This window comes from Entelurus aequoreus, linkage group LG10 (genome assembly GCF_033978785.1).
Source record: "Entelurus aequoreus isolate RoL-2023_Sb linkage group LG10, RoL_Eaeq_v1.1, whole genome shotgun sequence".
NCBI lineage: Eukaryota > Metazoa > Chordata > Actinopteri > Syngnathiformes > Syngnathidae > Entelurus > Entelurus aequoreus.
The window spans coordinates 44,825,442-44,850,930 of NC_084740.1; the positions used below are offsets into that span (position 1 = coordinate 44,825,442).

The 25,489-nt window shown below is 41.9% G+C and overlaps 1 protein-coding gene across 1 annotated transcript in view; it reads right to left on the reverse strand.

The window, feature by feature from the left end:
* Window positions 1–2,066: 2,066 nt before the first annotated feature.
* Window positions 2,067–25,489, reverse strand: part of pgr (progesterone receptor) — a 56,376-nt gene continuing 32,953 nt past the window's right edge. The window contains exons 5-8 of the mRNA XM_062060969.1: window positions 25,450–25,489; window positions 23,207–23,337; window positions 3,980–4,137; window positions 2,067–3,914 (exon numbers count right to left, since the gene is read on the reverse strand). The exon at window positions 25,450–25,489 is cut by the window's right edge and continues 105 nt beyond it. Of these exons, the coding sequence (XP_061916953.1) occupies window positions 3,759–3,914; window positions 3,980–4,137; window positions 23,207–23,337; window positions 25,450–25,489 (485 nt within the window). The 3' untranslated portion in view covers window positions 2,067–3,758. The remainder of the gene's footprint in view (window positions 3,915–3,979; window positions 4,138–23,206; window positions 23,338–25,449) is intronic.

Here is a 25,489-nt window from a genome sequence, read left to right on the forward strand (position 1 = left end):
TCCGGTTGAAAAACTCCTTTGGATATGATTTATGCGCGTGACGTCACAAAAGCAACGGAAGTGGTTGGACCCCATCGGACCCGATAGAAAAGCCTCTTGTTTTCTTCGACAAAATTCCACATTATTCTGGACATCTGTGTTGGTGAATCTTTTGCAATTTGTTTAATGAACAATGGAGACTGCAAAGAAGAACGTTGTAGGTGGGATCGATCGGTGTCTTAGCGGCTAAGTACAATACTGTAATATCTGTGATATTTGCATTAGTGTACTGTCTTTAAGGGTTTGGGGAACGCGCATGCGCGAGTGAGTTGGCGGAGAACTTGTGTGTGTGAGCGTGAGTTTTGGCTAACAGCAGCTCGTGTATGTGTGTGCGTTACTTTTTGAACTACAACCAGTTACGGCTTTTTAATAAAGCGATTGGACAGCGCTTCCTCGTCTGTGTGACTCCTTCTCCACTGCGGGGCATTACAATACTTAGAGCAACACAACAAGGACTACTTACCCTGACGCCTAGCCGATGCTTGCCGCCAAACCCACGGATGAAGTCCTTCGTCGTGCCGTTGATCGCTGGAATGCAGGTGAGCACGGCTGTTGATGGGTTTCTATCTTCATTTGAGAACGATGCTACGCGCTAGCTCAGTAGCTAAGTGTGTCACCGATGTATTGTCTTGGAGATAAAAGTCACTTTAAATGTCCATTTCGCGTGCTCGACACTCATTTTCAAGAGGATATAGTATCCGAGGTGGTTTAAAATACAAATCTGTGATTCACAATAGAAAAAGGAGAGAGTACATAGTTCTGTGAGGTCTGGTTGCTAAGTTAGCTTCAATGGCGTCGTTAGCACAGCATTGTTAACCTTCGCCAGCCTGGAAATCATTAACCGTGTATTTACATGTCCATGGTTTAATAGTATTGTTGATTTTCTATCTATCCTTCCATTAAGGGGTTTATTTATTTTGTTTCTATCTTCATTTGAGAACGATGCTATCGCGCTAGCTCAGTAGCTAAGTGTGTCACCGATGTATTGTCTTGGAGATAAAAGTCACTTTAAATGTCCATTTCGCGTGCTCGACTCTCATTTTCAAGAGGATATAGTATCCGAGGTGGTTTAAAATACAAATCCGTGATCCACAATATAAAAAGGAGAGTGTGGAATCCAATGAGCCAGCTTGTACCTAAGTTACGGTCAGAGCGAAAAAAGATACGTCAATCACTGCCTCTTAAGTCGTTCACTGTAACGTTCCTCATCTACAAATCTTTCATCCTCGCTCAAATTAATGGGGTAATCATCACTTTCTCGGTCCGAATCTCTCTCGCTCCATTGTAAACAATGGGGAATTGTGAGGAATACTAGCTCCTGTGACGTCACGCTACTTCCGGTACAGGCAAGGCTTTTTTTTATCAGCGAGCAAAAGTTGCGAACTTTATCGTCGATTTTTTCTACTAAATCCTTTCAGCAAAAATATGGCAATATCGCGAAATGATCAAGTATGACACATAGAATGGATCTGCTATTCCCGTTTAAATAAAAAAAAATCATTTCAGTAGGCCTTTAATGTATAGATGTAAATGTTTGTGTGAGAATGTCAATGTTTGGTGTATGGATGTAAATGTTTGGTGTATCAATGTACATTTTTTGTGTCTAAATGATAATGTTTGCTGTCTAAATGTTAATGTTTGGTGTACAAATGTAAATGTTTGGCTTCAGAATATTAATGTTTGTCTATAAATGTTTGGTGTATAAATGTAAATGTTTGGTGTATAAATGTAAATGCTTGGTGTATAAATGTAAATGTTTGGTGTACACATGTAAATGTTTGGTGTATAAATGTAAATTTTTGGTGTATAAATGTAAATGCTTGGTGTATAAATGTAAATGTTTGGCGTATAAATGTAAATGTTTGGTGTACACATGTAAATGTTTGGTGTATAAATGTAAATAAATGTTGGATGGTGGTCAGAGGTAGTAAAATTGGAAGCATGTTTCTAGTGTAGAAGTTCTTAAATGTCTAATATCATTTTCTAATAGAATTGTAATATTGCTAGTGGTTCACTTCTTTTTCCACTTGTGTGAGTTCCAAGTGTTGAAAGGTACATTTGTAAGGTGAGTCACTTTCAAACAAGACGTTCCATCAATAAAGTAAGGCTGTTATTTTTATCTGGATAACTTCTTTTTACACTTGTAAGAAAGTTCATGCAAAAATGTGCCTAACTTCTTTTTACACTTTAATGTCCAAATGTAACATCAAACGTAGCATGTACAGTCAAATATGTGATGTTGGTGACACTTTGACCCTGGAACAGACCAATTCTACTCATTTCTTGCTGACACTTCAAATGTTTGCATCCTTTACGTTCACAGAGTTGGACTTCTTGTAATGTTGGACGCCATTTTGGACGCCATACCATGTTGGACATCGTGTAATGTTGGACGCCATACCATGTTGGACATCGTGTAATGTTGGACGCCATACCATGTTGGACATCTTGTAATGTTGGACGCCATTTTGGACGCCATACCATGTTGGACATCGTGTAATGTTGGACGCCATACCATGTTGGACATCTTGTAATGTTGGACGCCATTTTGGACGCCATACCATGTTGGACATCGTGTAATGTTGGACGCCATACCATGTTGGACATCTTGTAATGTTGGACGCCATACCATGTTGGACATCTTGTGATGTTGGACGCCATACCATGTTGGACATCGTGTAATGTTGGACGCCATACCATGTTGGACATCGTGTAATGTTGGACGCCATACCATGTTGGACATTTTGTAATGTTGGACGCCATACCATGTTGGACATCTTGTAATGTTGGACGCCATACCATGTTGGACATCTTGTAATGTTGGACGCCATGTTGGACACCATACCATGTTGGACACCATACCATGTTGGACGCCATACCATGTTGGACGCCATACCATGTTGGACGTCATGTTGGACACCATACCATGTTGGACGCCATACCATGTTGGACGCCATACCATGTTGGACACCATAACATGTTGGACGTCATGTTGGACACCATACCATGTTGGACACCATACCATGTTTGATGAGTAAGGACGGTGTGGTCACTTGGGGTGGAAGAGGAAGGAGGGTATGGTCACTTGGGGGGAGTAAGGAGGGTATGGTCACTTGGGGTAGAAGAGTAAGGAGGGTATGGTCATGTGTGGGGAGTAAGGAGGGTATGGTCACTTGGGGTGGAAGTGTAAGGAGGGTATGGTCACTTGGGGTGGAAGAATAAGGAGGACGTGGTCACTTGGGGTGGAAAAGCAAGGAGGGCGTGGTCACTTGGGGGGTGTAAGAAGGGTGTGGTCACTTTGGGTGGAAGAGTAAGGAAGGTATGGTCACTTGGGGGAGTAAGGAGTGTATGATCACTTGGGGTGGAAGAGTAGGGATGGGATGGTCACTTGGGGGGAGTAAGGAGGGTATGGTCACTTGGGGTAGAAGAGTAAGGCGGGTATGGTCATTTGTAGGGAGTAAGGAGAGTATGGTCACTTGGGGTGGAAGTGTAAGGAGGGCGTGGTCACTTGGGGTGGAAGAGTAAGGAGGGCGTGGTCACTTTGGGTGGAAGAGTAAGGAAGGTATGGTCACTTGGAGGAATAAGGAGTGTATGATCACTTGGGGTGGAAGAGTACGGAGGGTATGGTCACTTGGCATGTAAGAGTAGGGATGGGATGGTCACTTGAGGGGAGTAAGGAGGGTATGGTCACTTGGGGTGGAACAGTAAGGAGGGTATGGTCACTTGGGGTGGAAGAGCAACGGGCGCACCATCCCTGCCAGCACCTTGGGAAGCTGCGATGCGATCACCTCAGTCATCATCTCTGGGAACTCCACCTTCATGGCATCAGCTTGAATGAAGGTGCTCAGACAGAACAGGTTGACCTTTTTCACTATCTGTCAGGAGAGAAAGGAGGGTTACCAAGCATGCCTTGTGTTGGGGGTGGGTGATGGGGGGTTACATCGTGCATGGCGTCCATCAGCTTGGTGAGGTGGTAGAAGCGCTGCGAGCTGGCGACCACGCTCTTCTCCTTCACGTGGACTGCTTTGCTCAGCTCACGGATGTAATTCTGACGCATCTCCTCAAACGCCGGCTGACTCTTGAGGCCCTCCAGAGGCACTGAGAACACAGGAAACACTTCCTTATATGGGCAGCGAGACAACAGAAAACACTTCCTTATATTGGCACTGAGACCACAGGAAACCCTCCTTTACATGAGCACAAGGACATCAGGAAACACTTCCTTATAGATGGTCACTGAGACCACAAGAAACACTTCCTTAAATGGGCACTGGGACCACAGGAAACACTTCCTTAAGTGGGCACCAGGACAACAAGAAACACTTCCTTATAGATGGGCATTGAGACCACAGGAAACACTTCCTTAAGTGGGCACCAGGACAACAGGAAACACTTCCTTATAGATGGGCATTGAGACCACAGGAAACACTTTCTTAAGTGGGCACCAAGACAACAGGAAACACTTCCTTATAGATGGGCATTGAGACCACAGGAAACACTTCCTTAAGTGGGCACCAGGACAACAAGAAACACTTCCTTATAGATGGGCATTGAGACCACAGGAAACACTTCCTTAAGTGGGCACCAGGACAACAAGAAACACTTCCTTATAGATGGGCATTGAGACCACAGGAAACACTTCCTTAAGTGGGCACCAGGACAACAGGAAACACTTCCTTATAGATGGGCATTGAGACCACAGGAAACACTTCCTTAAGTGGGCACCAGGACAACAGGAAACACTTCCTTATAGATGGGCATTGAGACCACAGGAAATACTTCCTTAAGTGGGCACCAGGACAACAGGAAACACTTCCTTATAGATGGGCATTGAGACCACAGGAAATACTTCCTTAAGTGGGCACCAGGACAACAGGAAACACTTCCTTATAGATGGGCATTGAGACCACAGGAAACACTTTCTTAAGTGGGCACCAGGACAACAGGAAACACTTCCTTATAGATGGGCACAGAGACCACAGGAAAGACTTCCTTAAGTGGGCACCAGGACAACAGGAAACACTTTCTTAATGATGGGCATTGAGACCACAGGAAACACTTTCTTAAGTGGGCACCAGGAAAACAGGAAACACTTCCTTAAGTGGGCACCAGGACAACAGGAAACACTTCCTTATAGATGGGCATTGAGACCACAGGAAATACTTCCTTAAGTGGGCACCAAGACAACAGGAAACACTTCCTTATAGATGGGCATTGAGACCACAGGAAACACTTCCTTAAGTGGGCACCAGGACAACAAGAAACACTTTCTTAATGATGGGCATTGAGACCACAAGAAACACTTCCTTAAGTGGGCACCAGGACAACAGGAAACACTTCCTTATAGATGGGCATTGAGACCACAGGAAACACTTCCTTAAGTGGGCACCAGGACAACAAGAAACACTTCCTTATAGATGGGCATTGAGACCACAGGAAACACTTTCTTAAGTGGGCATCAGGACAACAGGAAACACTTCCTTATAGATGGGCATTGAGACCACAGGAAACACTTTCTTAAGTGGGCACCAGGAAAACAGAAAACACTTCCTTATAGATGGGCATTGAGACCACAAGAAACACTTCCTTAAGTGGGCATCAGGACAACAGGAAACACTTCCTTATAGATGGGCATTGAGACCACAGGAAACACTTTCTTAAGTGGGCACCAGGAAAACAGGAAACACTTCCTTATAGTTGGGCATTGAGACCACAAGAAACACTTCCTTAAGTGGGCACCAGGACAACAGGAAACACTTCCTTATAGATGGGCACGGAGACCACAGGAAAGACTTCCTTAAGTGGGCACCAGGACAACAGGAAACACTTTCTTAATGATGGGCATTGAGACCACAGGAAACACTTTCTTAAGTGGGCACCAGGAAAACAGGAAACACTTCCTTATAGATGGGCATTGAGACCACAAGAAACACTTCCTTAAATGGGCACCAGGACAACAGGAAACACTTCCTTATAGATGGGCACGGAGACCACAGGAAAGACTTCTTTAAGTGGGCACCAGGACAACAGGAAACACTTTCTTAATGATGGGCATTGAGACCACAGGAAACACTTTCTTAAGTGGGCACCAGGAAAACAGAAAACACTTCCTTATAGATGGGCATTGAGACCACAAGAAACACTTCCTTAAGTGGGCACCAGGACAACAGGAAACACTTCCTTATAGATGGGCATTGAGACCACAGGAAACACTTTCTTAAGTGGGCACCAGGACAACAGGAAACACTTCCTTATAGATGGGCATTGAGACCACAGGAAACACTTCCTTAAGTGGGCACCAGGACAACAGGAAACACTTCCTTATAGATGGGCATTGAGACCACAGGAAATACTTCCTTAAGTGGGCACCAGGACAACAGGAAACACTTCCTTATAGATGGGCATTGAGACCACAGGAAATACTTCCTTAAGTGGGCACCAGGACAACAGGAAACACTTCCTTATAGATGGGCATTGAGACCACAGGAAACACTTTCTTAAGTGGGCACCAGGACAACAGGAAACACTTCCTTATAGATGGGCACAGAGACCACAGGAAAGACTTCCTTAAGTGGGCACCAGGACAACAGGAAACACTTTCTTAATGATGGGCATTGAGACCACAGGAAACACTTTCTTAAGTGGGCACCAGGAAAACAGGAAACACTTCCTTAAGTGGGCACCAGGACAACAGGAAACACTTCCTTATAGATGGGCATTGAGACCACAGGAAATACTTCCTTAAGTGGGCACCAAGACAACAGGAAACACTTCCTTATAGATGGGCATTGAGACCACAGGAAACACTTCCTTAAGTGGGCACCAGGACAACAAGAAACACTTTCTTAATGATGGGCATTGAGACCACAAGAAACACTTCCTTAAGTGGGCACCAGGACAACAGGAAACACTTCCTTATAGATGGGCATTGAGACCACAGGAAACACTTCCTTAAGTGGGCACCAGGACAACAAGAAACACTTCCTTATAGATGGGCATTGAGACCACAGGAAACACTTTCTTAAGTGGGCATCAGGACAACAGGAAACACTTCCTTATAGATGGGCATTGAGACCACAGGAAACACTTTCTTAAGTGGGCACCAGGAAAACAGAAAACACTTCCTTATAGATGGGCATTGAGACCACAAGAAACACTTCCTTAAGTGGGCACCAGGACAACAGGAAACACTTCCTTATAGATGGGCATTGAGACCACAGGAAACACTTTCTTAAGTGGGCACCAGGAAAACAGGAAACACTTCCTTATAGATGGGCATTGAGACCACAAGAAACACTTCCTTAAGTGGGCACCAGGACAACAGGAAACACTTCCTTATAGATGGGCACGGAGACCACAGGAAAGACTTCCTTAAGTGGGCACCAGGACAACAGGAAACACTTTCTTAATGATGGGCATTGAGACCACAGGAAACACTTTCTTAAGTGGGCACCAGGAAAACAGGAAACACTTCCTTATAGATGGGCATTGAGACCACAAGAAACACTTCCTTAAATGGGCACCAGGACAACAGGAAACACTTCCTTATAGATGGGCACGGAGACCACAGGAAAGACTTCTTTAAGTGGGCACCAGGACAACAGGAAACACTTTCTTAATGATGGGCATTGAGACCACAGGAAACACTTTCTTAAGTGGGCACCAGGAAAACAGAAAACACTTCCTTATAGATGGGCATTGAGACCACAAGAAACACTTCCTTAAGTGGGCACCAGGACAACAGGAAACACTTCCTTATAGATGGGCATTGAGACCACAAGAAACACTTCCTTAAGTGGGCACCAGGACAACAGGAAACACTTCCTTATAGATGGGCACGGAGACCACAGGAAAGACTTCCTTAAGTGGGCACCAGGACAACAGGAAACACTTTCTTAATGATGGGCATTGAGACCACAGGAAACACTTTCTTAAGTGGGCACCAGGAAAACAGGAAACACTTCCTTATAGATGGGCATTGAGACCACAAGAAACACTTCCTTAAATGGGCACCAGGACAACAGGAAACACTTCCTTATAGATGGGCACGGAGACCACAGGAAAGACTTCTTTAAGTGGGCACCAGGACAACAGGAAACACTTTCTTAATGATGGGCATTGAGACCACAGGAAACACTTTCTTAAGTGGGCACCAGGAAAACAGAAAACACTTCCTTATAGATGGGCATTGAGACCACAAGAAACACTTCCTTAAGTGGGCACCAGGACAACAGGAAACACTTCCTTATAGATGGGCACGGAGACCACAGGAAAGACTTCCTTAAGTGGGCACCAGGACAACAGGAACAGCTTCTGATTGGCAGTCTGGCACACCTCGAAGTGTGCTGGCTGTGTGTGTTTGGTCTGAGCTGATCTCAACCAGTTTTGTCTATAATTTTGTATTTTAGACATATACAACTTTTATTCAAAGTACCAATTGTCCACCCAGTGCTAATTTAAGTGGATATGCAAAGAAAAGAGTTGGATGGTTTTTACTGTTTGAGACTCTTATTAATCTGTGCTGGTAGCTCAGCAGCAGCTACCAGCACAACCAGGCCAGGGCCTCAGTAGCAGCAGCAGCAGCTACCACCATCAGGACAGGCCAGCTGTTGTATGCATTTGCACTAGAGAGCAGCATCTAGATCTGCTAACACCACCAGGCCCAGGATACCAGCAGCTTCTACGCCTCCAGCAGCTCCAGCCTGTTCCACCAGATCAGGCCAGCTCCAGGCTTCAGCAGAGGCCCAGCAGCTATCATCAGGCCGGCTCCAGGCTTCAGCAGAGGCCCAGCAGCTATCATCAAGCCGGCTCCAGGCTTCAGCCATCGCCCAGCAGCCATCATCAGGCCGGCTCCAGGCTTCAGCCATCGCCCAGCAGCCATCATCAGGCCGGCTCCAGGCTTCACTAGAGGCCCAGCAGCTATCATCAAGCCGGCTCCAGGCTTCAGCCATCGCCCAGCAGCCATCATCAGGCCGGCTCCAGGCTTCAACAGAGGCCTAGCAGCTATCATTAACAATGGCCACCAAAAGAGACATGGAAGAACTAAAGAGATCCAATGAGGAGCTACGGAAATCAGTGGAGTTTATGGCACACCAAATGGAAGCAATGACAAGTAAGCAAGACACTTTGATGGGCATGATGAAAGATATTAAGGAACTGAAGAAGCAAAATGAAGAGAAAGACAATATGATTGTGCAACTGAAAAGTAAATTATCTGATTTAGAACAATATACTAGAATGAACGATGTCATTGTTACTGGTCTGCCAACGCGACCTGCGTCATTTGCTGCTGCAGTGAGGTCCGAGGTCCTGGGATCAGTGCCCAGGGACCAAGAATTGGACTCAGTGGAGCGGCAGGTGGTGAAGTTTCTCCAAGAAAAGGGAATTAGCATAAATAAGGAGAATATAGAAGCTTGTCACCGTTTCCCTCAGAAAGATAAAAGCAAACCGGCAACCATCATTATGAGGTTTGCAAATAGAAAATTCAAAATCAATCTTTTGCAACAAAGTAGGATGCTCAAGGGATCAAATGTTTATCTCAATGAACATTTAACCAAGAGCAATGCTGATATTGCTAAAAGAGCTCGGTACCTACGCAAAGAGGGAAAAATACAAGCAACATGGTCGTCCAACTGCAAAGTCTACATAAAGCTAAATGGTGCACCTGAGCAGGCACAAGTGCTAATGGTCAGGAGCTTAAATGATTTGGATACATTTGCATAGTGTGTGGTTTGCTGATCTATATGTTTTTTGTGTTTTTAGAGTTGACATCTATTCTGTAAATCCTTATTAACTTTAAATGTCTATCAAACTTCCCAAAAAAGGACTCAGAATTGCCCACTTGAACATCTGTAGTCTGAAAAACAAGGTAATTGAGTTGAGTAAAATAATGTTTGAAAATGATCTACATATAGTAGCAATTTCTGAAACTCATTTGGATGATTCAATTGACAATACTGAAATATTTATACAAGGTTACAATATAATTAGACTTGATAGAAACAAACACGGGGGAGGAGTAGCCTTTTATGTACAAGGCCACATTCCAATAAAGCAAAGAGGAGATCTGGACTTAACAGATGTAGAAGCAATCTGGATCCAGGTTCACTTGCCACATCTAAAGCCATTACTAATCTGCTGCTGCTATAGACCACCTTCCTCTGATGCAGCATATCTTGAAAAAATGTGTGCAATGCTTCAGAATGTTTCTGACACAGACAGAGAAATGTATTTCTTAGGAGACTTAAATATTGACTGGCTCTCAAAAAACTGCCCTATGAAAAGAAAGCTTAATGACACTGCCACTGTATGTAACCTAACTCAAATGATAAATCTACCAACCAGAATAAATATGAACAATTCAGGTGTATTGTCTTCAACTTGCATAGATCATCTTTTTACTAATTCAGTAGATAAATGCTCAAAGGTTGTTTCTGTGCCAATTGGATTTAGTGATCATAACATGATTGCTATAGCAAGAAAAGTGAAAGTCCCCAAAGTTGGACCTACAATTATGTATAAGAGACTCTACAAACATTGCTGTGATAATGCCTTTATTGAAGACGTACATAACATACAGTGGGACAGTGTATTTGAGTCAAAGCATACTGAAGCAGCTCTGCATGAATTCATGAAGTCATTTTCTTCTGTCTGTGATAAGCATGCACCCATCAAGAAGCTCACCGTCAGATCTGTCAAAGCCCCTTGGCTTGACTCTGACCTGAGAAACTTGATGAAAGATAGAGATATACGGAAAAGAGTTGCAGTAGATTCAGGTAGCTCAGAGGACTGGCTAGCATATCGCTCTTTAAGAAACAAAGTCACCAAATTAAATAAACAGAAAAAAAGGGTGTACTACCAATCTAGAATTGAAGAAATTAAACATGATGGAAAACAACTTTGGAGTACTCTCAATCAAATCATGGGTAGAGATAAAATGGGAAAAACACCAGCATTTATTGAATCAGGTGAAGGCTTTATCACCAAGCCCAAAGAAATTGCTGATTACTTCAACAATTATTTCATAAGTAAAGTTGATACTATAAGAAATGGCATGCTGCCTGTAAATTGTATTCTATCTGAGTCACTTATTAAAAATGATATGCAGGACAAAAAATGTAAATTTGAATTCTCAGTCACTAATGTATTGGAAATTGAAAATCTATTGTCTGAGTTGAAATCTAACAAACCTTGTGGTCATGATAATCTAGATAGTAGACTTTTAAAATTGTCAGCTGGAATAATAGCCAGTCTGATATGTTATATTTTTAACTTAAGTTTTAAAGAAGGAATCTATCCTCAAATATGGAAGGTTGCTAGAGTAACTCCTCTACCAAAAAATAGGAAAGAAGCATTCACTGGATCGAATAGTAGGCCAATTAGCATTTTACCAGTATTAGGAAAATTAATGGAAACAATTATATTTAAGCAAATTCAAAATTATTTCTCTATAAATGACATTAATTCAGACTTTCAACATGCATATAAAACTGGCCATTCAACATGCACAGCTCTCACACAATTAACAGATGACTGGCTAAAACAAATTGACAGTAAATTATTAGTTGGCACAGTGCTATTAGATTTTAGTGCTGCTTTTGATATTATTGACCACAAACTACTACTTATAAAACTGTCTGCTTATGGTTTTAAACTCTCAGCGATTAACTGGATGAAAAGCTACCTAGTCAACAGACAGCAATGTGTCATGTTCAATGGAACCCTTTCAAATATTAAAACATTATATTGTGGTATTCCCCAGGGAAGTTGCCTGGGACCTTTATTATACTCAATATTTGTAAATGATATGTCATGTATTTTAAAGAATGGTTGCTGTGCAATTTACGCAGATGACACAACAATATATGCTTATGCTGATAATTGCACAGACCTGAGCAGTATACTACAAGACAAGGTTATGCAGATTTCTAAATGGGTTACAGAAAATAAGATGAAACTTAATATTTCCAAAACAAAATGTCTTGTTATTTGCTCAAAACATGCTCATAGAAAAGAACGCATATTGAATGTTTCTTTGAACGGAGTTCATATTGAACAAGTTAAAGAAGCCAGGTTGCTGGGAGTTACAATAGATGAAAGACTATCTTGGGCCACTCACATTAATAACATAGTAACAAAAATGAGCAGAAGCATCTCAATCATAAGAAGAAGTGCCTATTTTTTAACTAACACAACTACGAAACAAGTTATACAATCCCTTGTATTGTCACATATTGACTACTGCCCAGCAATCTGGTCTAATGCATCTAAACAAGAACTCAATAAAATCCAGCTTACCCAAAACAGAGCTGCCAGACTCGCTCTCCATTGCTCATTTAGGACCAGCGTTGAGATCATGCATAATGAATTGTCATGGATGAGAGTTGGTGAAAGACTAGCGTGTAGTTTGATTCTATTTTTAAAAACAATCTATACATACCATAAACCTTCATATCTGTATTCTCAGCTGTTGCTTGCTAGTGAAAGTCACAACTATGGTACCAGGTTAGCCCTAAGAGGTGCTTTCACCCGTCTTAAACCCAAAAGTGATGTTTTGAAAAAGACTGTAATGTATAGGGCAATCACTTACTGGAATCGACTTCCACAATATCTGCTATCAATCACCAGCAGAGTGGGTTTTAAGAATAGACTAAGAGGAGAAGTATTGCGGAAAGAGATTATTCTAGATTGTACCTAATGTCATGACTGTTTTTATTGACTATTTTATTGATTATGGGACAAGCAGTAGAAAATGGTGGATGGAACTTTTTTCGTCACTTACTGTTTGTCTTTGGTACACTAATGTATATATTTTAGGCCATTGGTTCTTTGTTTTATTTTTATTTTTTTTGCAAAAATATATATATATCTATTTTTATATTGCTCTTTTTATCTTTGGTATGAACAATATTATGTAAACTCGAAGTTATTATTATTTTTTTGGTTCTTTGTTGTTGCTATTTTTGTATTACAACATTTTATTATTTGATCATGTTGTACTGCATTTTAATCTTTTGTTTTGTGATTGTGTGATGTTTTTTGCCTGGACCCCAGGAAGAATAGTCTCCACTGCGGTGTAGACTAATGGGGATCCTTAATAAACTAAACTAAACAGGAAACACTTTCTTAATGATGGGCATTGAGACCACAGGAAACACTTTCTTAAGTGGGCACCAGGAAAACAGGAAACACTTCCTTATAGATGGGCATTGAGACCACAAGAAACACTTCCTTAAGTGGGCACCAGGACAACAGGAAACACTTCCTTATAGATGGGCATTGAGACCACAGGAAACACTTTCTTAAGTGGGCACCAGGACAACAAGAAACACTTCCTTATAGATGGGCACGGAGACCACAGGAAAGACTTCCTTAAGTGGGCACCAGGACAACAGGAAACACTTTCTTAATGATGGGCATTGAGACCACAGGAAACACTTTCTTAAGTGGGCACCAGGAAAACAGGAAACACTTCCTTATAGATGGGCATTGAGACCACAATAAACACTTCCTTAAGTGGGCACCAGGACAACAGGAAACACTTCCTTATAGATGGGCATTGAGACCACAGGAAAGACTTCCTTAAGTGGGCACCAGGACAACAGGAAACACTTTCTTATAGATGGGCATTGAGACCACAGGAAACACTTTCTTAAGTGGGCACCAGGAAAACAGGAAACACTTCCTTATAGATGGGCATTGAGACCACAGGAAACACTTCCTTAAGTGGGCACCAGGACAACAGGAAACACTTTCTTAATGATGGGCATTGAGACCACAAGAAACACTTCCTTAAGTGGGCACCAGGACAACAGGAAACACTTTCTTAATGATGGGCATTGAGACCACAAGAAACACTTCCTTAAGTGGGCACCAGGACAACAGGAAACACTTCCTTAAGTGGGCACCAGGCAGAGGTGTGGACTCGAGTCACATGACTTGGACTCGAGTCAGACTCGAGTCATGAATTTGATGACTTTGGACTCGACTTGACAAAATGTAAAGAGACTTGCAACTCGACTTAGACTTTAACATCAATGACTTGTGACTTCACTTGGACTTGAGCCTTTTGACTTGACATGACTTGCTACTTTCCCAAAAACCCAAAGATTAAAAAGTTATTTGGGAGCGCGCCGCTCCGTATTTTTCATTTTCTTCGTCTGTGTCTATCAGCGTGTTGTTCCTGTCAGCTGGTGTGCTCTCAGTACAACAGCCAATCAAATTAGATCTACGCTGTTTTCATCCCACAGCTCTCATCCAATCAAATTGCAGGACAACCAATGAAGAAGAATTGTCAAAAAATGCGGCAGTGAGAAACAATTATGCCAAAGTTAATTTCGTTCGGGTATTAAAACTACGACTCGGTCAACAAAAAACGAATAGCCCTATGCAAATCATGCAGTTCGAATATTATAGACGGAGACGTAACAACTTCCAACTTCGTTCGACATTTGAAGATGCACAAAGAAGGGTAAGTTTTGAATGTAAGCTAACGTTTATTGGCTAAGTAACGTGACTTTTATTTGCTGTGTAGTTAAAGGCCTACTGAAAGCCACTACTACCGACCACGCAGTCTGATAGTTTATATATCAATGATGAAATCTTAACATTGCAACACATGCAAATACGGCCGGGTTAACTTATAAAGTGACATTTTAAAATTCCCGGGAAATATCCGGCTGAAACATCGCGGTATGATGACGTATGCGCGTGACGAAGTCCGAGTAACGGAAGTTATGGTACCCCGTAGAATCCTATACAAAAAGCTCTGTTTTCATTTCATAATTCCACAGTATTCTGGACATCTTTTGCAATTTTTTTAATGAACAATGAAGGCTGCAAAGAAGACAGTTGTAGGTGGGATCAGTGTATTAGCAGCGGACTACAGCAACACAACCAGGAGGACTTTGTTGGAGCGCTAGCCGCGCTAGCCGCCGACTTCACCTTGACTTCCTACGTTTCCGGGCCGCCAAACGCATCGGGTGAAGTCCTTCGTCCTTCTGCCGATTGCTGGAACGCAGGTGAGCACGGGTGTTGATGAGCAAATGAGGGCTGGCTGGCGTAGGTGGAGAGCTAATGTTTTTAGCATAGCTCTGTGCAATCCGGTTGCTAAGTTAGCTTCAATGGCGTCCTTAGCACAGCATTGTTAACCTTCGCCAGCCTGGAAAGCATTAACCGTGTATTTACATGTCCACGGTTTAATAGTATTGTTGATTTTCTATCTATACTTCGAGTCAGGGGTTTATTTCTTTTGTTTCTATATGCAGTTAAAGCAAGATGCTATCACGTTAGCTCGTAGCTAAAGCATTTCGCCGATGTAAAAGGCACTGAATGTCCATTTCGCGTTCTCGACTCTCATTTTCAAGAGGATATAGTATCCGAGGTGGTTTAAAATACAAATCTGTGATCTACAATAGAAAAAGGAGAGTGTGGAGTCCAATGAGCCAGCTTGTACCTAAGTTACGGTCAGAGCGAAAAAAGATACGTCCATCGCTGCCTCTCAAGTCATTCACTGTAACGTTCCTCATCTACGAATCTTTCATCCTCGCTCAAATTAATGGGGTAATCATCACTTTCTCGGTCCGAATCTCTCTCGCTCCATTGTAAACAATGGGGAATTGTGAGGAATACTAGCTCCTGTGACGTCACGCTACTTCCGGTACAGGCAAGGCTTTTTTTATCAGCGAGCAAAAGTTGCGAACTTTATCGTCGATTTTCTCTACTAAATCCTTTCAGCAAAAATATGGCAATATCGCGAAATGATCAAGTATGACACATAGAATGGATCTGCTATTCCCGTTTAAATAAAAAAAAAATCATTTCAGTAGGCCTTTAAATCAGTGAGGCTGTAAACTCACTGCTAACGTTATAACCATAGACATCTTAAAAGGGTACGCAGCATCGCGCGCTACTGCCTACAGGCGCAGACGAGACGCGGGGCCGCCATCTTGGAGTGGTGATCCGCTCAACTAGTGCAATTCATTTGGCAGGAGCAATGAACTGTCAGCGCATTTAAATTATCTTACCTCAATGAATACCACTGATTTTCACGCGCTTTTTTGTTATATGTGTAGCTATGATAAAGGACACATGTTTTGGCATGTTTTATTATTCATAGTTTGCTTAACAGTAATATAATATTCTTATAAACTATAAGTGACCAGACGTCCGAGATCAAAACTGGGAATATAATCCCAGAGAAGGGGGAAAAAAACGGTCAGCTATTTTTAAATTGAAGAAACAATATGATTAGGTTATATATACATGCGTATATCCTACATAAACAATGTATGAATACATTAGATATCTATATATCTTATAGACTGTATCTCTGTTGCTGCAGCAGCAGAGAGTTTATTCTGTCTTGACACTTTGTATTGATATTTTGTATTACATTCTTCCCTTAAATGATCATGTTTACAGTCATTGTTTTATATGTATTTTTTATGTATGTCGCTTTGGATAAAAGCGTCTGCCAAATACTTCAACATAAACATATATAAACACCTGGAAGTCTTTATATCAGCTAAAACCACCAATCTGTTTCACTGGATTCAGAATAAAACCAAATTCTGCCTTACCCAACAATGTTAGTATTTGAATATTGTTACTTGTAGACTTATTCCTGGTTACAATTATACTGTTAAGAAAGTATTGTCTTATATTTTGCCTAAAATGAGAATGCATCATAATCAGTGGCGGCTGGTGAATTTTGTTTTAGGTGGGGCTGAAAGTTTGTAAACCAAACCCCTGTAAGGGCGTCATCCTCCCCCAGAAGATTTCTTTGTGATTTTCACATACAAATATTAAAGATCTTTGCTCCTTCTCAACTCTGTGGTAATATTATTTTCATAAAATACAACCAATAGTACATTAATGTTAAATCTTACTTGTGAAAAGTAATCACCCGATTCCTATTTTCAACAGTCCGCTCATTTGAGTAGGAAAACGCTGAACACCATCTTTGTTTTCTACCTGTCAACTGTCAGTTTAGGCTGCTCGCCGGCTCCTCATCACCACTTCAAGATGGCGGCCAAATTGCTCGTGTCACAGCAGCCAATGCTGCATCTACTTATAAGATGTCTATGGTTATAACGTCATTGCAAACACGGCAATCTGTTGCGTCCACTGCAGTTCGCTACCTTATTCATACTTTTTGTCAAGTGATTTTTTTTAAGCAGGGTTGCATGAGGTACCTATACATAACGTTACGTTAGTCAATGCATCACACACAGTAACGTAACGTTAGACGGCGATCAGCAGCACCGCGTATTTTAGCCACCTACAAAAACACAAACATAGTCAAATAAAGGTCAGTTAAAATGTATACTATATTAAGAATATGTGAACATATTGTATAGGGCCCTGACATCTAAAAAGTACAACTCTGTTCATTGTTTTGTTCATGTTTTTGTTATGTTTTTCATATGTACGCACACATCAACACACACACAGTATGAGATGAGATCAATGAGATAAGGTAAGAACAGGATAGAAATTGCTGTGGAACTAGTTACAATGCAATATGCCATGGAAATACAATGTTAACACTTTAGTGCAAATAAGTACAGTTGCACTTGTTTTTTCAAATGTGTTTATTCTGTAAAGGAATGAGTTAAATGTTTAAAATGACTGGATAATAGTGCTATTATGAAGTGCAATGTCAGCACTATTTTTTTTCCTGCAATTTCAAATGCACTTGTTTTAATAAATAAATACAGCGTTTTAAAAGCATACACAATCTGTGTAAATATATTAGTCTGTGGTTAAAAGGACTTGAAAGGACTCGAAATTCAAAATGCAGGACTTGGGACTTGACTTGAGACTTTCCAGTCTTGACTTTGGACTTGACTCTGGACTTGCCTGTGTTGACTCGGGACTTGACTCGAGACTTGAGGGCAAAGACTTGAGACTTACTTGTGACTTGCAAAGTAATGACTTGGTCCCACCTCTGGCACCAGGACAAGAGGAAACACTTCCTTATAGATGGGCACGGAGACCACAGGAAAGACTTCCTTAAAGGCCTACTGAAACCCACTACTACCGACCACGCAGTCTGATAGTTTATATATCAATGATGAAATCTTAACATCATAACACATTCCTATATGGCCGGGTTAACTTATAAAGTGACATTTTAAATTTGCCGCTAAACTTCCGGTTCGAAACGCCTCTGAGGATGACGTATGCGCGTGACGTAGACCGGCGAACACGGGTATGCCTTCCACATTGAAGCCAATACGAAAAGGCTCTGTTTTCATTTCATAATTCCACAGTATTCTGGACATCTGTGTTCGTGAATCTGTTTCAATCATGTTCATTGCATTATGAAGAAGGAAGCTGAGCAAGCAAAGAAGAAAGTTGTCGGTGCGAAATGGACGTATTTTTCGAACGTAGTCAGCCACAACAGTACACAGCCGGCGCTTCTTTGTTTACATTCCCGAAAGATGCAGTCAAGATGGAAGAACTCGGATAACAGAGACTCTAACCAGGAGGACTTTTGACTTCGATACACAGACGCCTGTAGAGAACTGGGACAACACAGACTCTTACCAGGATTACTTTGATTTGGATGACAAAGACGCAGACGTGCTACTGTGAGTATGCAGCTTTGGCTTCTAAACATTTGATCGCTTGACCGTATGTGCGCAACTTTTTTTTGCGTATGTACGTAACTTTTTTAAAACATATAAGCTTTATGAACCTTGGGTTAGGTGAACGGTCTTTTGGGCTGAGTGATTGTGTGTGTTGATCAGGTGTTTGAATTGTATTGGCGTGTTCTATGGAGCTAGGAGCTAGCATAGGAGCTAGGAGTAGCATAACACGTACCGTACCGTACGTGCGCGTCACGTACGTAACTTTTTAAAAATATATAAGCTTTATGAACCTTGGGTTAGGTGAACGGTCTTTTGGGCTGAGTGATTGTGTGTGTTGATCAGGTGTTTGAATTGTATTGGCGTGTTCTATGGAGCTAGGAGCTAGCAGAGGAGCTAGGAGCTAGCATAACAAACACGCAGGTGTTTTTATGCAGGATTAATTTGTGGCATGTTAAATATAAGCCTGGTTGTGTTGTGGCTAATAGAGTATATATATGTCTTGTGTTTATTTACTGTTGTAGTCATTCCCAGCTGAATATCAGGTCACCCCCGGCTCTCACAGCATCTTCCCTATCTGAATAGCTTCAACTCCCCACTAGTCCTTCACTTGCACTTTACTCATCCACAAATCTTTCATCCTCGCTCAAATTAATGGGGAAATTGTCGCTTTCTCGGTCCGAATCTCTCTCACTTCATGCGGCCATCATTGTAAACAATAGGGAACTTTGCGTATATGTTCAACTGACTACGTCACGCTACTTCCGGTAGGGGCAAGCCTTTTTTTTATCAGATACCAAAAGTTGCAATCTTTATCGTCGTTGTTCTATACTAAATCCTTTCAGCAAAAATATGGCAATATCGCGAAATGATCAAGTATGACACATAGAATAGATCTGCTATCCCCGTTTAAATAAAAAAAATTCATTTCAGTAGGCCTTTAAGTGGGCACCAGGACAGCAGGAAACACTTCCTTATATTGGGGCACTGAGACCACAGGAAACACTTCCTTACATGGGCATCAGGACAGAAAGAAATACTTCCTTACATGGGCATCAGGACAGAAAGAAATACTTCCTTACATAGTCATCGAGACCCCAGGAACACTTTTATATGGGCACAGAGACCTCAGAAAACACTTCCCTATATAGACACCAAGACCACCTTGTTATCAGTATAAAAAACACCTGTCCACAACCTCAAACACTCCAAACTCCACTATGGCCAGGACCAAAGAGCTGTCAAAGGTCACCAGAAACAAAATAGTAGACCTGCACCAGGCTGGGAAGACTGAAACTGCAATAGGTAAACAGCTTGGTGTGAAGAAATCAACTGTGGGAGCAATTATTAGAAAATGGAAGACATACAAGACAAACTGATAATTCCCTTCCATCTGGGGTCAGAATGATCACAAACATCCCAGAATCCCATGGGGGGACATAGTGAATGACCTGCAGAGACCAAAGTAACAAAGGCTACCATCAGTAACACACAATCTGGCAGTGCCATATGTGTCCCCCTGCTTAAGCCAGTACATGTCCAGGCCAGTCTGAAGTTTGGATGATCCAGAAGAGTATTGGGACAATGTCATATGGTCAGATGAAACCAAAATATAACTTTTTGGTAAATACTCAACTTGTGGTGTTTGGAAGAGAAGGAATGCTAAGTTGCATCCAAAAAACACCATACCTACTGTGAAGCATGCTTTCATGGGGGTGAAAACATCAAGTTCTTCCGCAAAGGGACCAGGACGACTGATCCGTGTAAAGGAAAGAATGAATGTATGCTGAGATTTTGAGTGAAAACCTCCTTCTATCGGCAAGGACATTGAAGATGGAAGTGGCTGGGTCTTTCAGCATGACAATCATACCAAACACACAACCAAGAAGTGGCTTCCTAAGAAGAATTTCAAGGTCCTGGAGTGGCCTAGCCAGTCTCCAGATCTCAACCCCATAGAAAATCTCTGTAGGGAGTTGAAAGTCCGTGTTGCCCAGCGACAGCCTCAAAACATCACCGCTCTAGAGGAGATCTGCATGGAGGACTGGGGCAAAATAGCAGCAACAGTGTGAGAAAACCTTGTGAAGACTTACAGAAAACGTCTGACCTCTGTCATTGCCAACAAAGTATTGAGATGAACTTCTGGTATTGACCAAACACTTATTTTACACCATCATGTGCAAATAAAACGAGATTTTCTGGATTTTTTTTCTCATTTTGTCTCTCAAAGTTGATGAAAATTACAGACCTCTCATCTTTTTAAGTGGGAGAACTTGCACAATTAGTAAATGACTAAATACTTTTATGCCCCACTGTAAAGACACTGAGACCACAGGAAACACTTCCTTACATGAGCATAGGGACAGCAGGAAACACTTCCTTACATGAGCATAGGGAAAGTAGGAAACACTTCCTTACATGAGCATAGGGACAGCAGGAAACACCTCCTTACATGAGCATAGGGAAAGTAGGAAACACTTCCTTATATGAGCACCGGGACAGCAGGAAACACTTCCTTACATGGGCACAAAGACAGCAGGAAACATTTCCTTATATGGGCACCGGGAAAGCAGGAAAGACTTCCTTACATGGGCACCGGGAAAGTAGGAAACACTTCCTTATATGAGCACAGGGACAGCAGGAAACACTTCCTTACATGGGCAGAGACAGCAGGAAACATTTCCTAATATGGGCACCGGGAAAGCAGGAAACACTTCCTTACGAGGGCACCAGGAAAGTAGGAAACACTTCCTTATATGAGCACAGGGACAGCAGGAAACACTTCCTTACAGGGGCACAGGGACAGCAGGAAACATTTCCTAATATGGGCACCGGGAAAGCAGGCAACACTTCCTTACGAGGGCACCAGGAAAGTAGGAAACACTTCCTTATATGAGCACAGGGACAGCAGGAAACACTTCCTTACAGGGGCACAGGGAAAGTAGGACACACTTCCTTACATAGACACCAGGGAAAACCGGAAACACTTCTTTCCATGGGCACCAGGAAAGCAGGAAACACTTCCTTACATGGGCACAAAGACAGCAGGAAACATTTCCTCATATGGGCACTGGGAAAGCAGGAAACACTTCCTTTTATGGGCACCAGAAAAGTAGGAAACACTTCCTTATATGAGCACCAAGACAGCAGGAAACACTTCCTTATATGAGCACCGAGACAGCAGGAAACACTTCCTTTTATTTGGCACCAGGAGAGTAGGAAACACTTCCTTATATGAGCACAAAGACAGCAGGAAGCACTTCCTTTTATGGGCACCAGGAAAGTAGGAAACACTTCCTTATATGAGCACAAAGACAGCAGGAAGCACTTCCTTATATGAGAACCGGGACAGCAGGAAACACTTCCTTTTATGGGCACCAGGAAAGTAGGAAACACTTCCTTATATGAGCACTAAGACAGCAGGAAGCACTTCCTTAATGGGCACCAGGAAAGTAGGAAACACTTCCTTATATGAGCACTAAGACAGCAGGAAGCACTTCCTTTTATGGGCACCAGGAAAGTAGGAAACACTTCCTTGTATGGGCACCAAGACAGCAGGAAGCACTTCCTTTTATGAGCACCGGGAAAGCAGGAAACACTTCCTTGTATGGGCACCAAGACAGCAGGAAACACTTCCTTATATGGGCATATGTGTCCCTCCCAAAAGCAATAGTGTTCCATTGAAAGACCAATTCATCTTGTACATCCATGATGTAAAAGCAAGAGTGTGCTGGCTTGACTGGACACAATTCAACTGGACATCTTTAAAAATCAACATGGATCTTGCTGTTGGATCATTTCCCTTTGAGCATTGTTCAAAATCAACAGACTTCTTGTTTCCTAAATAACTTAGAAGCTTGCAAGGGAAATAACCTAATGATTAATGTTACTTCTGGATTTCTTAAAGGAGGTGCTCAGGTTCTTACGTGACCTTCTTCACCATGTCAAGTATCTGATCAGATTCTTACCTTCTTCACCGTGTCAAGTATCTGATCAGATTCTTACCTTCTTCACCATGTCAAGTATCTGATCAGATTCTTACCTTCTTCACCATGTCAAGTATCTGATCAGATTCTTACCTTCTTCACCGTGTCAAGTATCTGATCAGATTCTTACCTTCTTCACCGTGTCAAGTATCTGATCAGATTCTTACCTTCTTCACCGTGTCAAGTATCTGATCAGATTCTTACCTTCTTCACCGTGTCAAGTATCTGATCAGATTCTTACCTTCTTTACCGTGTCAAGTATCTGATCAGATTCTTACCTTCTTCACCGTGTCAAGTATCTGATCAGATTCTTACAAGTATCTGATCAGATTCTTACCTTCTTCACCGTGTCAAGTATCTGATCAGATTCTTACCTTCTTCGCCGTGTCAAGTATCTGATCAGATTCTTACCTTCTTCACCATGTCAAGTATCTGATCAGATTCTTACCTTCTTCACCATGTCAAGTATCTGAGGGCCTCACAAAAGCAATTGGATGCTTCATTGGAGGAAAATGATTTAGTTTTGTGGCAGCTGGGATCTTTTGTAGAAAAGACTTGAAGCAGTGAAAGACGAAACACAGGTGAGCTCACCTGTGTTGAGCAGGATGATGGCCTTCATGCACAGGAACTCCTCACGTGTCACCTGCAGGTTGGAGAACTCCTGAGGGATGAACTGGATGGCCAAGCACAGCTCGTAGATTGGAGACTTCCTCATCTGCTCCCTGACAACACCAACATCAGCATTCACATACATACATACATACATACATACATATATATAATACACATACATGGATTGTTAATAGGACTAGTTGTTAAAGATCCCTAAATATTCATCACAACAATTAAATGTGGTTGGAGATGTCCTCTTGGGTGTGGTGGAGTTTGGCACTAATCACGTGGTGCCACCAGTACAACACATCTTCAGTTGTGTTCCCCGACGTCATTGGGTGTTTCGGCCATTTATCACAAGACACCCTCTGCCGAGGTCGGCCCCCCGCAGGCTGATCAGACCTGGGTGTGTGTGGCATGGTGGCACCACGTGGTTATTTGGCAGGCCATGCTGCATCCCTGCACTTCAGCCACAGCCACTGACTGCTCCGTTCTGCTGCGGTGGAAAGTTCTTTAATAGTCTTGATTCCTACTTCTTTCAGGAGCCTTGTGGTGGAACTGGTCTACAAAGCCTCTACAGCCCACCTCCACTGGCCACACCTTCACGTTCCAGCCCCGTGCCTCTGCTTCAGCTGCCAAGTTGGCATATAGCAGCCTCTTCCGTTCCAATGCGTCATCGATGGCGTCCTCCCATGGGACCGTCAGCTCAACGGTGAAGACACGGCGGCAGGACATGGACCAGAGGACCAGGTCTGGGCGCGGGCTGCTTGCTGCAATTTCGGGTGGGAAGATAAGCCTCTGGCTGAGGTCTACCCACATTTCCCAATCTCGGGCTGCGTTCAGTGGGCCCAAGTCTGGAGGTGATGGCTTGGTCCGCCGTTTCTCTCCTTCCCGGATGAAAGTTGTTTTGCGTGGGAAGGTAGCCTGAGCATTTAGAGGCGTGGTATTGGTGACTACTCTCTTATTCTCAAGTTGGGCAGCCAAGCACTTCAGTACCTGCTTGTGGCGCCAGGTGTATCTCCCTTGAGTCAGACTGGTCTTGCAACCTACCAAGATGTGTTTGAGGGTTGCTGGGGCTGCACACTGGAGACAGGATGGACGTTAGCTACTAGCTAGCTAGCTAGCCATGTGTTAAAGCAGCTCTCCTGAGGGTGTTTCAGTGTTATAACTTCACCTTTATCTTTACTTTTTACACAAAAATGCGTCCATTCTCCCTTTTTTGTCTACACACTGTGTCTGCTTGTAAGTACTCTGTGTGTGTGCGCTGCCCAAACATGCTCCTCTGCTCGTAAAACCAGCAACGTCATGACGTGACGACGCGCCGTCATGCCCGTTAAAAGAATGTAAATAAAAATAAGGGAGCCGGTGTTTTTCAACCGCAGTAGTTTACTAGTACCAGTATACTGTACAACCCTAATACATACATATTTGTATATACATTCATATGTATATACATATTTATATATGTATGCATATGTATAGATATACACATACATATATAGCCCTGCGATGAGGTGGCGACTTGTCCAGGGTGTACCCTGCCTTCCGCCCGATTGTAGCTGAGATAGGCTCCAGCGCCCCCCGCGACCCCAAAAGGGATAAGCGGTAGAAAATGGATGGATGGACATACATATATATATATATATACACACATATATACATGTATATATACATAAATATATATATACACATAAATACATTTTATATATATATGTATGTATATATACATATATTATATATACACATATATACATACATATATATACATACATACATACAAACATATATATATGTATGTATATATATATATTATATATACACATATATACATACAAACATATATATATGTATGTATATATATATATTATATATATACACATATATACATACAAACACATATATATATATATATATATATATATATATATATATATATGTATGTATATATATATGTATGTATGTATATATATACATGCATACATACATACATACGTACGTATGTACGTATGTATGTATGTATATATATATGTATGTATGTATATATATACATGCATACATACATACATACATACATACATATATATATATATATATATATATATATATATAAATATATATATATATATATATATATATATATATGTATGTATATATATACATGCATACATACATATATATATATATAAAATGTTGAAATGATGAGTTATTATTGACTTACTTACTGGCTTAAAACAAGATCAGGTGCAAAGTAGAGGAATTCCT